The sequence below is a fragment of the Pseudorca crassidens genome, chromosome 9 (genome assembly GCF_039906515.1).
Source record: "Pseudorca crassidens isolate mPseCra1 chromosome 9, mPseCra1.hap1, whole genome shotgun sequence".
Taxonomy (NCBI): Eukaryota; Metazoa; Chordata; class Mammalia; order Artiodactyla; family Delphinidae; genus Pseudorca; species Pseudorca crassidens.
The window spans coordinates 47,058,287-47,071,112 of NC_090304.1; the positions used below are offsets into that span (position 1 = coordinate 47,058,287).

The 12,826-nt window shown below is 36.6% G+C and overlaps 1 protein-coding gene across 9 annotated transcripts in view; it reads left to right on the forward strand.

Annotated features, from left to right (window-relative positions):
• Window positions 1-12,605, forward strand: part of STK33 (serine/threonine kinase 33) — a 181,986-nt gene extending 169,381 nt beyond the window's left edge. For all 9 annotated transcript variants that reach the window (XM_067750009.1, XM_067750002.1, XM_067750008.1 and 6 more), the window contains one exon: window positions 11,965-12,605. In XM_067750009.1, the coding sequence (XP_067606110.1) occupies window positions 11,965-12,183 (219 nt within the window). In that variant the 3' untranslated portion in view covers window positions 12,184-12,605. The remainder of the gene's footprint in view (window positions 1-11,964) is intronic.
• The last annotated feature ends 221 nt before the right edge of the window (window positions 12,606-12,826 follow it).

Here is a 12,826-nt window from a genome sequence, read left to right on the forward strand (position 1 = left end):
GACTTGAACCCAGTACAAAGCCTGAAGTCTAGCCTAGCACCACCAAGCAAAAATTAATGTTTATTATTATAACATACTGAGACTCTTACAGTTCTTTGTTAGGTAGTTGTACAGAAAAGAGTTAACATAGCAGGCCTAAACTGCTATCCTTGAAAAGGCCTGCTTGCCAGGTTGGCCCTTGGCTGGCTTTTGGGAACTTAGATTTTGGAACAGTGGCTACCATTAACTGATAAGAATGATCAATTGTGCCTAAACTGTGCAAACAATATGGTTTATGCTGAACACCTGCTTTCCTTCTGGGAGTCTGGGATTTTGCTAGGTGCTAGGCAGAGGTTGCCTATACGACCAGCTCCCAATAAAAGCCGTGGGTGCTGAGTCTCTTAGAGCTTCCCTGGTTGACAACATTTCACATGTGTTGTCGTAACTTCTTGCTGGGGTAATTAAGTGCATCCTATGTGACTCCTGGGAGAGGACTCTTAGAAGCTTAAACATGGTTTCCACTGGACTTCTCCTCAAGTGTCTTTTCACTTTGCTAATTGTGCTCTGCATCCTTTCACTATAATAAATCATAGCAATGAGTACAACTATATGCTGAGTTCTGTGAGTCCTCCTAGTGAATAATGGAACCTGGGGACCTCCCAAACACAGTAGCATAGCTGCAGCAATAGCTGACTAATACAGGTACTAGTTATTCATTGTGCTAACATGAATTTTGACCTGTTGTTGTTTGATCTAATGCTATTGGCAATTCCCGTTGCTAGTTTGGATTCATAGGCTTCCGTAAACAATAAGGCTTTTGTCTGTACTTCTATTCCCAGTAGAATCTCCTGTGTAAGGCTTAGGTTTCACCACGGGTTTAGCCAGACGTCTATGGTTGAAGGGATATATTAGTGAATCCTTTCAAATCATTTCCCTGCTCTCCCAAGCCTGGCTTCTGCTCAGCTCCCCTTAGAGATTATAGCTTCTAGTATATGCTATGTATATTTTCCCCTGTGGAGAACCAACCCATTGGGTTGGGTTATAAAAAATATTGCTTCAATTTCAAATGTATTAATTTGGTTCCACTCATCTCTTATCCTGCCTTTATGCTATAATTGTCACATGTATTACATCTATGTAATTATAAACCCTACAAAACAATGTTTTAATTTTTGCCCTAAATAGTTGTATTTCCAAGACATTAAAAGGAAAATTGTCTTTTATATTTACCCAGATATTTACCATTTCTGATGCTCTTCTTTCCTTTCTGAAAATCTAAGCTTCCATTTAGTATCATCTCCCTTCAGCCTTATGAACTTCCTTTGCATTTCTTGTATTGCATGTCTGCTAGTGATGAATTCGCTCAGTTTTCTTTTATCTAAAAATGTCTTTATTTTGTCTTAATTTTTGAAGGACGTTTTCTCTGTTTACAGAGCTCTGGTTTGACAGGTAATTTTGGTCCACACTTTAAAGATGTTATTCTTCTGCCTTCTGGAATCCAGATTCTCTGATAAGAGGTCACTGGTCATTTGAAATGTTCTTTTCGTATATGTAATGTGTCACTTTTCTCTGAATGTTTTCGAAATTCTCTCTTTATCTTTGGTTTTCAGCAGTTTGACAATCATATTGCTAGGAATGTGCTTCACATTTATCTTGCTTGGGATTTGCTGAACTTCTTGAATCTGTATTTCTGTCTTTTGCTAAGTTTAGGAAGTCTTGTGATTACTTTTTCCTTATTTTTTTCTGAGAGTCTTAATTACTGGTATGTTAGACCATTTGATATTGTTGAATAAGTCCCTGAGGCTGTATTGATTTTTTTCAATCTGTTCTTTAAATTGGATACATTCTATTGATCTGTCTTCAGTTTTACTGTTTGCTCTGTTGTCTCCATGTTCCTGTTAAACCTATCTGGTGAATATTTAATTTCAGATATTATATTTTATTCTAAAATTTTCATTTGATTCTTTCTTATTATTTCTATTTCTTTATGGAGAGCTGCTTTATTCACCAAATAAATTTTCACTTTACATCATTGATAATAGTGATGATAACTGCTTTAAAATCCTTGTTTGCTAATTCCAATATCTGGGTCATCTCAGGGTCTGTCTCTATTGATTGTTATTTCTGTTGAGGAATTTGAGGAATTTTGGATTGTATCCTAGACATTGGAAAAGTTGTGTTGTACCGGCTCTTGATTTGACTATGTTCCTCCAAAAAGTGTTGACCTTTCTGTTTTAGCAGGCAATTAGTTGATTGGATAAAAACTGAATATTGCCTCTTAGCCAGCAGTTCACATCTTAGGTTGGTTCATTTATCTTTAGCTGAGCAGAATTTAGGATTCCCCCTTTCTGGCTATCTCCTTTAAAGAATTCGCTCACTATTCTTTGGTGTCTGTGGTTGCTTTGAATTCCATCCTTTAGTTCTTTAGATTAGAGAGAGAGAGTTGTGAAAGCATCTGGGGTGGAGGGTGGGGGCACGTTGTCATCAAAGGAGCAACTTTTGACAGCCCAACAGAAATAATGGAAGCCAGAAGACAAAGGAATTATATTGTTAAACTGCTAAATGGAAAACAATACAAAACAAAAAACCTGCCAACTTGGAATTCTGTATCTGGTGATAATTTCCTTCAAAGATAAAAATGAAAAGGTTTTCAAATATGTAAAAGACGAGAGAATTTTTACCAGCCTATCTTACTATAAGAAATACTAAAAGAAAAGTTTCAAGGTGAAAGAAAATGATCCCAGATGAAAGTAACTGTAGGAAAATATGAAGGGCATTGGCAAAAGTAAATATGTGAGTAAATATAAAATAATGTTGACTGTTTAAAACAGTAGCAATAATAATAAGAACTAAGCTTTCATCTCAATAAGCTAGAAAAAGAACATCAAATTAAGCACCCTCCTAACAAAAATAGTAGGAAGGAAATAATTTTTAAAAGAACATATTATGAATCATTTAATGCTAATACATTGGAAAACTTATATGAAATGGTCAAATTCCTTTAAAATACACCAAAACAGATACACAAAAATAGAAAATTTAAATAGTTCTATTCTTATTTTTTAAAAACTGAATTTGTAATTGAGAACTTGCAGGTGTAGAGAACTCCAGTCCCAAATGATTTCACTGGTTAGTTCTTCCAAATATTTAAGAAGGAAAGAGGAGAAAGCTTATGACACAAACTGTTGAGACTATTTCCCAACTCATTTATAAGGAAGGCATAACATTATGATCAAGTGTATAGTATATTCCAGGAATGTCAGTTTGGATTAACATCCAAAAATCCATCAATGTAATGTACCATATTAATAAGTAAAGGAGAAAAGCCATATAGTTATCTCAATAATTTTGAAAAAACCATTTGATAAAATTCAACACTCAAGCATGAGAAAAACCCTCAGCAGGTTAGGGACAGATGGGAACTTTCTTTTACATACTAAGGGATTTTTACCAAAAGAAAAGAAAACCCCTCTAAAGCTAATATAATTCTTAATGGTGAAATATTGAACACTTTTCCACTGAAGATAGGAGATAGACAAGGATGTCCTTTCTACTTTTTTTTTTAACATTGTACTACAGGTCTTAGCCAATGCAACAAGGCAAGTAAAAGAAATAAAATTATATAGATTGGAAAGGAAGAATAAAACTGTGGCTACCTGCAAATGCCATGGTTGTGTACATAGAAAATCCCCAGGAATCTTCAGAAATTGAACTTAAAGTGCAAGATGCAAGATTTGTATACAAAACAATGAATTGTATTTTTATATACTAGCAATGAACAATTGGAAAACAAAAGCTTTTTAAACCATTTAACATATTATTGTAAAACATAAAATATTAGTGATAGATCTAACAAAATATATGTGAAATATATATACCAACCCCCACACCATATTGCTGAGTGAAATTGAAGAAGGCTGACATATATGGAGAGATATACCATGTTCATGGATTGGAAGATTTGATACTATTAAGATGTCTCCCCAAACTGATTTATAACTTTAAAGCAACCCCAAGTGAAATCTAGGGCTTTTTGCTTTTCTGATAGAAATTGACAAGTTGATTCTAAAATTTATTGGGGAATATGTAAGACCTAGAACAGCCGAAATAACATGAAAAGAACAAAGTTGGAGAACTTATATGATCTGATTTCAACATTTACTGTGTAGCTTCAGTAATCAATACAGTGTGATATTGGTTTAAGAGTAGATAAATAGATCAATGAAACAAAATCGAGAGTCTAGAAAGAGACCTACACTTATGAGGTCAGTTGATATTTTACAGATCTTTCAAAGCCATTCAGTGGAGAAAGGATAGTTTTTTCAATAAATGGTGCTAGAATAATAGTACATCTATATGGGAAAATAATAACTTTGACCCCCCCCAGCTTACACTGTATACAGAAATTAGTTTAAAAGCTAAACTATAAAGCTCTTATGAGAAAACATAGGATAATATCTTCCAACCAGAGAGTAGTCAAAGATTTCTTAAAACACAGAAAGCCCTTTAAAAATGGATAAAATAGACTTCAGCAAAAGTAAACATATTAGCTCATCTAAAGCATATTAAGAAAAGAAATAGGCAAGCCACAGACAGGGAAAAATATTTGCAATAAACATATCTGACAAAGAACTTGTATGCAGAATATAAAGACAATTCCTACAACTCAATAATAAAAAGACAACTAATTTTTTTAAATGGCCATAAGACTTGAACAGACACTTCAGATAGAAAGATGTATCAGTAGTCAATAAGCATATAAAAAAAGTGCAACATCATTAGTTATCAGGAAAATGCAAATGATATCAGGAAAAGTTACAATGACATATCACTACAATCTTTCTAGAATGCCCAAAATTTAAAGGGACTGACAACTCGAAATTTTAGCAAATATTGGAGCAACTGGAATTTTCCTACATTGCTGGTGGGAATACAAAATGGTGCAGTCCTTTTGGAATACAGTTGGGCAGTTACTTATAAAGTTAAGCATTTACTTAGCATTTACCCAGCAATCCCAAATGTAAGTTCAAAAAAGGATTAGTAGAATATGTTTATAGCAGCTTTATATAAAAAAAGCCCCAAACTGGGAACAGCCCAAATATTCATTAATAGAAGAATGGATAAACAAATTGTGACATATTCATACAATGGAATACTGCTTGACAGTAAAAAGGAATGAACTGCTAATACACAGATGAATCTCATAAATGGTATAATACTATGAGAATCTATAACTATCTCAATAAAAATTTCAATTAAAAAAAGCATGTTGGGGCTTCCCTGGTGGCGCAGTGGTTGAGAGTCCGCCTGCCGATGCAGGGGACACAGGTTCGTGCCCCGGTCCGGGAAGATCCCACATGCCACGGAGCGGCTGGGCCCGTGAGCCATGGCCGCTGAGCCTGCGCGTCCGGAGCCTGTGCTCCGCAACGGGAGAGGCCACAACAGTGAGAGGCCCGCGTACCGCAAAAAACAAAACAAAACAAAATTTAAAAAGCATGTTAAGCAAAAGAAACAAGGCACAAAAGAGTACATTATGTTATTTTGTTTATATGAAGTTTTAGAAAAAACAAAAGTAATTTATGTTGAAAAATGTCAGAACACTTATAGCCCCAGGATGGGAGGGAATTGACTGGAATGTGGCATGAAGGAACTTCTTGGGTAATTGTTCTATTTCTTGATTGGGGTGTTGGTTATATAGCTCTATGCATTATCAAAACTCATCAAACTATACTTTTGAGATTTGCACATTCTACTGTATGTAAATTATACTTTAATTAAAAAGAAAAGAGAGATATTTATATCTTTCTCTAATTTACAAGTTAGATTTTGTTTTCATTAACGCCATAGAAGGCCCTGCTCTTTATGTGGGTAGGCTTATATAAGAAATCTATGTTTGGAAGTCAATTTCTCTTCTTCCCTTTGCTTTTTTTTTCCCCTTCCTCTTCCTTCCGAAAACCACAGGAATGTGAAAGAAAGTGGGTGACCATTGCAAGTAAAACTATAGCTGAAAACTTATATCCGAATATTCTGTCACTTGGACCTTGTGCAGGCCTATAATTTGAATGTGTGACTCTAGAAATGGTTGCTATGGTGATAAACCACTTGACTTAAATAGCATGTATTTTACTCAAAATTTAGAGAAATGGTAACAGTTTCTAGTAATTGTGCACTGGTATTAACTTGCAGGGATATGCCTAGAGCTTACAGGTTTTGCATCCATTATCACCAGATGTGTTCATCAGGTTGAAGTTATGCCAGTGAATAATGAAATATGTGTGTTTAGCCCATTTCTTCTGGTTATATATCTCCCCTTGCACACATGGAACCCCCATTTCAAGATTAATAATATCATCTGGAGAAATCAGGCCCAGGGTGCTAAACCACAAAAAGATGGAACCAGAGGGAACCTTGTAAGGTCATCTTTTCTATCATTGTGCCTCTAGTAGGAATGACTATTCTTCAGCAGTCCCACATGGTAAGAGTCTGTCAAAGATGAGAAACAACTGAAATGCTGCTTGGGGGAACCCCTGGTGTAACCATCCTGACTGTAGCACTCAGAGATGCTGTCTAGCTTCCCAGTGCTGAAATCTTACCCCTTCTGCATTTTAAAATTGTGATTATATATATATGTGTGTGTGTGTGTGTGTGTGTGTGTGTGTGTGAGAACCTCCACTAGCACATCAGTAGCCTGTCTGTAAACCTTCTCTGGTCCCTTTATATCTATTCAGACTGGTTGCAGTATTTCAGATATGAATTCTTCATGATAAATAAGGATAGAAGAATTTTTTTCTTTGATTTCTAAGATGCTTTCTGATGATAGCCAGGTTCTCTTGGTCACTGTGAAATGGTATACTACAACAGTATCTTTAGAGAACAGTTTACAATGATTTTTAAATCCTCTCTTGGAAAACAGTCTACAGTGTTTTTTAGATCCTCTTTTGGACTGATAATTATGACCAACAGACTGATAATGATCATTTAGATAGACTCTTTCCCTCTAGAACTGAATATTGAAATTCCTCTCTCATCTTTCTCCCGCTTTGTACAATCTTACGGGAGCTCATCACCTTCTATACACCTTTCATGACCTGGAAGATCTTAGTAACTTCTATAGCCTTGGCAATTTCACTTTCCATTTCTCTGGAAATTTCACTTTCCATTTCTTACAAAACTGTAAAATTGCATCAGTTACAGCATAGATCCCTGAAGAATCCCATCAACTATGAGAGAAGAAAAATACAAACTTAAAATTTAGGTAGCCTATCACTTACAGAAGAAATCCTTTTAAAAATCCTAGAGAAAAGCCTGGAAGTTGGAATTCGCCTTGGCTGTTTATATTCCAAGGAGATGAGAGGCTTGACTCTTGGTGAAGAAAGCTGTAACTTGGCCTGAAGGGCATCATGTGGACCAGCCTTCATCCGTGTTTTATTAGCATCAGAGAACGGTTTTAGTGAGGGGACATTTAAGAAGGGAGACTCAGTCTTTAGGAAAGCTCTTAGGATTCTGATTCCTAAATAATGGCACCCTAAACTTAATGAAACTGCAAATTAGCAAAGAGAAATGGTAAAGTACATACATAATATTTTACAAGGTACACACATATACACAGAAGCTTTTAAGCATTTGCAATAAGTATTTGCATTTAGGTAAATAGGCTTGCATTGATGTTACCAGGGAGTTAAGGAACGAACATTGTGATTTGTTTCCATGCAGCCAGTTTTAGGCTGATTTTGAAGCTCAATTAAGATATGGTTGACTAAAAGTATTTGCAAGCAATGCTACCAACAAGGGATTAATTTCCAAAATATACAAACAGCTCATATAGCTTAATACAAAAAACCCCCCAAAGAACCCAATCAAAAAATGGGCAGAAGACCTAAATAGACATTTCTCCAAAGAAGACATATAGATGGCCAAAGACACATGAAAAGATACTCAGTATCACTAATAATTATTAGAGAAATGCAAATCAAAACTACAATGAGATATCACCTCATACCAGTCAGAATGGCCTTCATTAAAAAGTGTGCAAATAATAAATGCTGGAGAGGGTGTGGATAAAAAGGAACCCTCCCACACTGTGGGAATGTAAATTGGTGCAGCCATTATGGAGAACAGTATGGAGGTTCCTTAAAAAACTAAAAATAGAGCTATCATATGATCCAGCAATCCCACTGCTGGGCATATATCCAGAGAAAACCATAATTCAAAGAGATGCATGCACCCCTATGTTCATAGCAGCACTATTTAAAATAGCCAAGACGTGGAAGCAACCTAAATGTCCATCAACAGATGAATGGATAAAGAAGATGTGGTTCTCACACACACACACACACACACACACACACACACACACACACACACACACACAGGAATATTACTCAGCCATAAAAAAAGAATGAAATAATGCCGTTTGCAGCAACATGGATGGACCTAGAGATTATCATATTAAGTGAAGTAAGTCAGACAGAGAAAGGTAAATATGTAATATCACTTATATGTGGAATCTAAAAAAATGATACAAGTGAACTTATTTACAAAGCAGAAATAGACTCACAGACATAGAAAACAAACTTAGGGTTACCAAAGGGGATACTCGGAGCAGGGGGAGAGACAAATTAGGAGTTTTGGATTAACACATACATGCTACTATGTATAAAATAGGTAAACAACAAGGACCTACTGTATAGCACAAGGAACCATACTCATATCTTGTAATAACCTGTAATGGAAAAGAATCTGAAAAAGAATATATGTATAACTGAATCACTTTGCTATACACGTGAAAGTAACACATTGTAAATTAACTATACTTCAATTAAAAAAATAGATTCATAATAACAAAAAAAGTGGTTGACTATATTAGTTTTAATATGTATTAAATACCAAACTGAAAAAGAAATAAGAAAATAGGTACTCATAATGTTGCTGGTAAGAGTATAAGTTGGTACAACTGCAGTAGAAGGCAATACGGTGATGTCTTGCAAAATCACAAATCCATACAACTTTTAACTCAGAAGTTCTACTTCTAAAATGTATATCCTGTAGATATATTATTTACACATGTACACAATGACACAAGTACAAGGTTATTCACAGCAGCATTATGTTTACTAGTTAAGATTGGAAACAACCTGAATGTCCATTCTCAAGGAACTGGCTACATAAATTATGGTACATTCAAACAAGAGAACACTGCATAGCTGAAAGAAGAATGAGAGCTCTTTTATGTATTGACATGGAATGATGTTCAAGATAATTGTTAGTTTAAAAAGATCAAGGGGGCTTCCCTGGTGGCGCAGTGGTTCAGAGTCTGCCTGCCGATGCAGGGAACACGGGTTCGTGCCCCGGTCCGGGAATATCCCACATGCCGCGGAGCGGCTGGGCCCATGAGCCATGTCCACTGAGCCTGCGCGTCAGGAGCCTGTGCTCCGCAACGTGAGAGGCCACAACAGTGAGAGGCCCGCGTACCGCAAAAAAAAAAAAAAAAAAAAGCAAGGTGTAAAGAAGTGTTTACAGTGGGCTACCATTTGTGTAAAAAAGTGAGAGTAAAGTGCGTCAATATATGGATTAGATTGAACCATATGAAATTGCCAGTATTAGGCTGTTTTGACCTGCAAAAATGATGACGACTTCCATTTGGTTCCGCCTAATATTTGCTTGAAGTTCCATAAAATCTCTTCAGAAATGTGCACTGTAAACTGATAGTATTCGTTGTCTTGGATGGGAGGCAGAGCTGAGTTAACTAGGGGGCAAGGAGGAGATTTTGAACACTGTGAATATTAAATCATGGGGATGTACTACCTATTTAAAAACTGATTCACTTAAAAATTATATATAAGTAAATAAAATAGATAAATGTGGCTGAGTGATATCATTTTCTCATCTTGCTCTAGAATGAAACTGAGAAATATGTTCCTACACTGAAGCTTAGTTTAGTTTAGTTTCCTTTTTCCTTCCACTGTGCCAGAAGATTCTGCAAATTATCTTAAGATATCTTATCCAGGAAGAAATCAGAGCCTTCAGTGTTTTTGAAAAAAAGAAGACAATATCTATATCACTAATCCTGCCCATAGAGACTTTCTGAGTATTTCTTCCCAGTGACTTCAACTTCTGAGTCTACTTTAATGACTCAAGTACATTAATTAGCAAATGGAACAGTGAAGAAGAATGGAAATGTTAAACCAGATATGAATATGAACACATTAAAAAGAAAATGACTGAGTCTCTATTCCTATTCTATAGATTATTTGTTGTAGTGGACATGATGAAAACCATTTCCTCAACTACTCAGGTGATAACTCAAGAGGTGGAAATGTCAAAAGAGAGGTTAAACTTAGATTCACCTTTTCAAATGATTTGTATGTCAAGTGACTTAAATTTTTATGAATTGAAATGTCCAAGCTAGGGACCAGTTCTGTACTAAACAGAGCAGCTTGTCTTTAGCTGGACACTGGAACATCAGGGGTGTTTTACTCTCACCCTGTTGCTAAACGTAAGGAGTTTTCAAGGAGAAGACACAACCTGTATTACTGAAGGCTAACACATTTTGTTTTCTGTTTCTTGAAAGAATACACAGAGAAGCAACCCAGAAATTTTCCTGAGAAAATGCATCTATACAGAAAAGGACCTTTTCACTTTTCCAAATTTGTACAAATTAATTTTTCAATGTGCAAAATTACCAGCTCAAGAATTAGCATATACTGTTATAAGGTCATACAAGAATGATAGTTTGAAGAAGCACCTATTTAAGGACTGTCTGCAGTAAGCAAACATCTGGTAAATTTTCTCTTTTCTCGAAATAGAGGTACCAAAAATCCATAAATGACCTGAGGTTTTGCTGCAGCCCTGGGAGTTCATTTATTCATTGGACAAATACGTACTGCTACTGTGTATAAAACATGGTCACTTGTATCACAAGAGTGATCAAAAAACAACACACGCACACACCAGGTTTATTTGTTTTGTGTTATATGTAATCTTTTCACCTTCTTTGAAAATTGTTAACCTGATTATTAACTCATGTGTATGCTTTCAGTTAACCAGAGTATTAAACTTATGAGACCTTTCCGAGCTCATTCTGTGTAAATGAGAACTCGCTGCATCTATAGCTCCTGTCTCATCCCCCATCCTGCTTGTGCCGGTCTCCTGAGACGTTCTCTGCTATTTTAGAACTCTATGCCCAGCTTCATTTAATGGGAAGTGAGCATTTCTAAAATGGGTCTAAGGTCAAAATGGACTCTGCTTCCCTCACAACAGCAGGATTAGAGACCGTTTCCTCCACTGTGGGGTGCAGTGACCTGAGAAAACACAGTTGCCTGTTAAAATTCCTTCTACTTGTTTCATGCTTTAAAGCTCACAGAGTACTTTCGTGGCCACCACCTTAGTTCATTCTCATAATAAGCCCATGTAGTAAATGTGCAAATACCATTTTCCTCATTTAACAGTGAGGCATCAAGACTACAAAAGGTCTTCAGACCTGCCCAAGTGGTGTGACTGGGGTTAGAAGCCAGTCCCTGGAATCAATGCAGAGAATGGTGAGCATGTGAGGAGTGGGCCACATGCAGCAACTTTATACCCGGGTTAGAAAGAATAATCATGATGTGCTTGTCAGGGAATCCACACACATGTCAAAGCTCATCTAGAAATCTGGAAAGATGAATGATTACAACTGTGTCCAGATGGACTTGCCTATGTGAATGGTATTTACTTTCATTTTGCAGGGCAGTGGATTTGAAGTTGTGCCTGTAGTTTGCTCTATCCCAGACACTAAACAATTCCGTTTTCTTGAAGATGCTAAAGGAGCTTTCTTTGGCATTCAATAACAGTTTCACAGTGTGATTAGTTTATATCTCACGTCCGAAGAGAGCTCCAACTTGCACATCCTAGACAACTTTGTAGCCCCTCGCTTCTTTGAATTGATGTAGATTGCTTTGTGTCTGCAAAATTAATCCAGGCCTTTTTTTTTTTTTTTTTTTTTCCTAGCCCACTGCTTATGAAAAGACTTCTGTGCCCAGTAAGAAGGAAAACATGGATGACTCGGACATGAGTTACTCAAGTTACATATCTAGCAGACTCCCTTCAGTTGAACTCAAGGGAGAAATAGAGAAACCCCCCACGACTTCAGGGCAAGGAACAGCACCCAGAGGCACTGCTAAATCCATTGCCCTGCCTAGAACCAAAAAGAAACTCAAACAACGCTGAACAGTACAGAAACAGAGCTGCTCTTTCTAGTGCAATGAGGGTTTAGGAGGGGAAAAGGACAATAGTATGCCGAGCTTTCAGCGTTTCAGCCACCCTGAGCCCTGCCAAGTGTTTGCACCAGTTTTAAAATTGAAGCAGTCAACTCCAAGGTGGGGTTAAAGGACAGCCAGCAACAGGCCTGATGGCTTGTGCAGCTGAAATCAACTCAAGGTGTTTTCGAGAGTTGTTCAGAGGAGTGGATGCCCTCAAAGCAAGGCTGTGGGCACACTTGTCCGGTTGTACTTCAGATTCTTACATTTAGGCACAATTATTTGTAGGGGAAACTGAGAGCCAGAACCTCAGTGGAGGTTCCAAATGATTATGTGCACTTTGCACTAGAAGATTTGTTAGGAAATTACTAATAAACTTGTCTATAAGCATAACAGCAGAAGTGCTTCAGCCATTCACGTGTGTTCTTGTAATTTTAGGTTGCTGTAGATGGTTTAAGACAGCTTACTTTAAATGTAGAAAAATAGATTTTGTAACTGTTTGCCATTAACATGCTGCTAAATTCCCAACGTATCGATCGAATCAATAAAAAACCAGATGTCACCCACACACGTTAATTTTTACGTGAACAAGAGGTGACTATAATCAGGTCCTC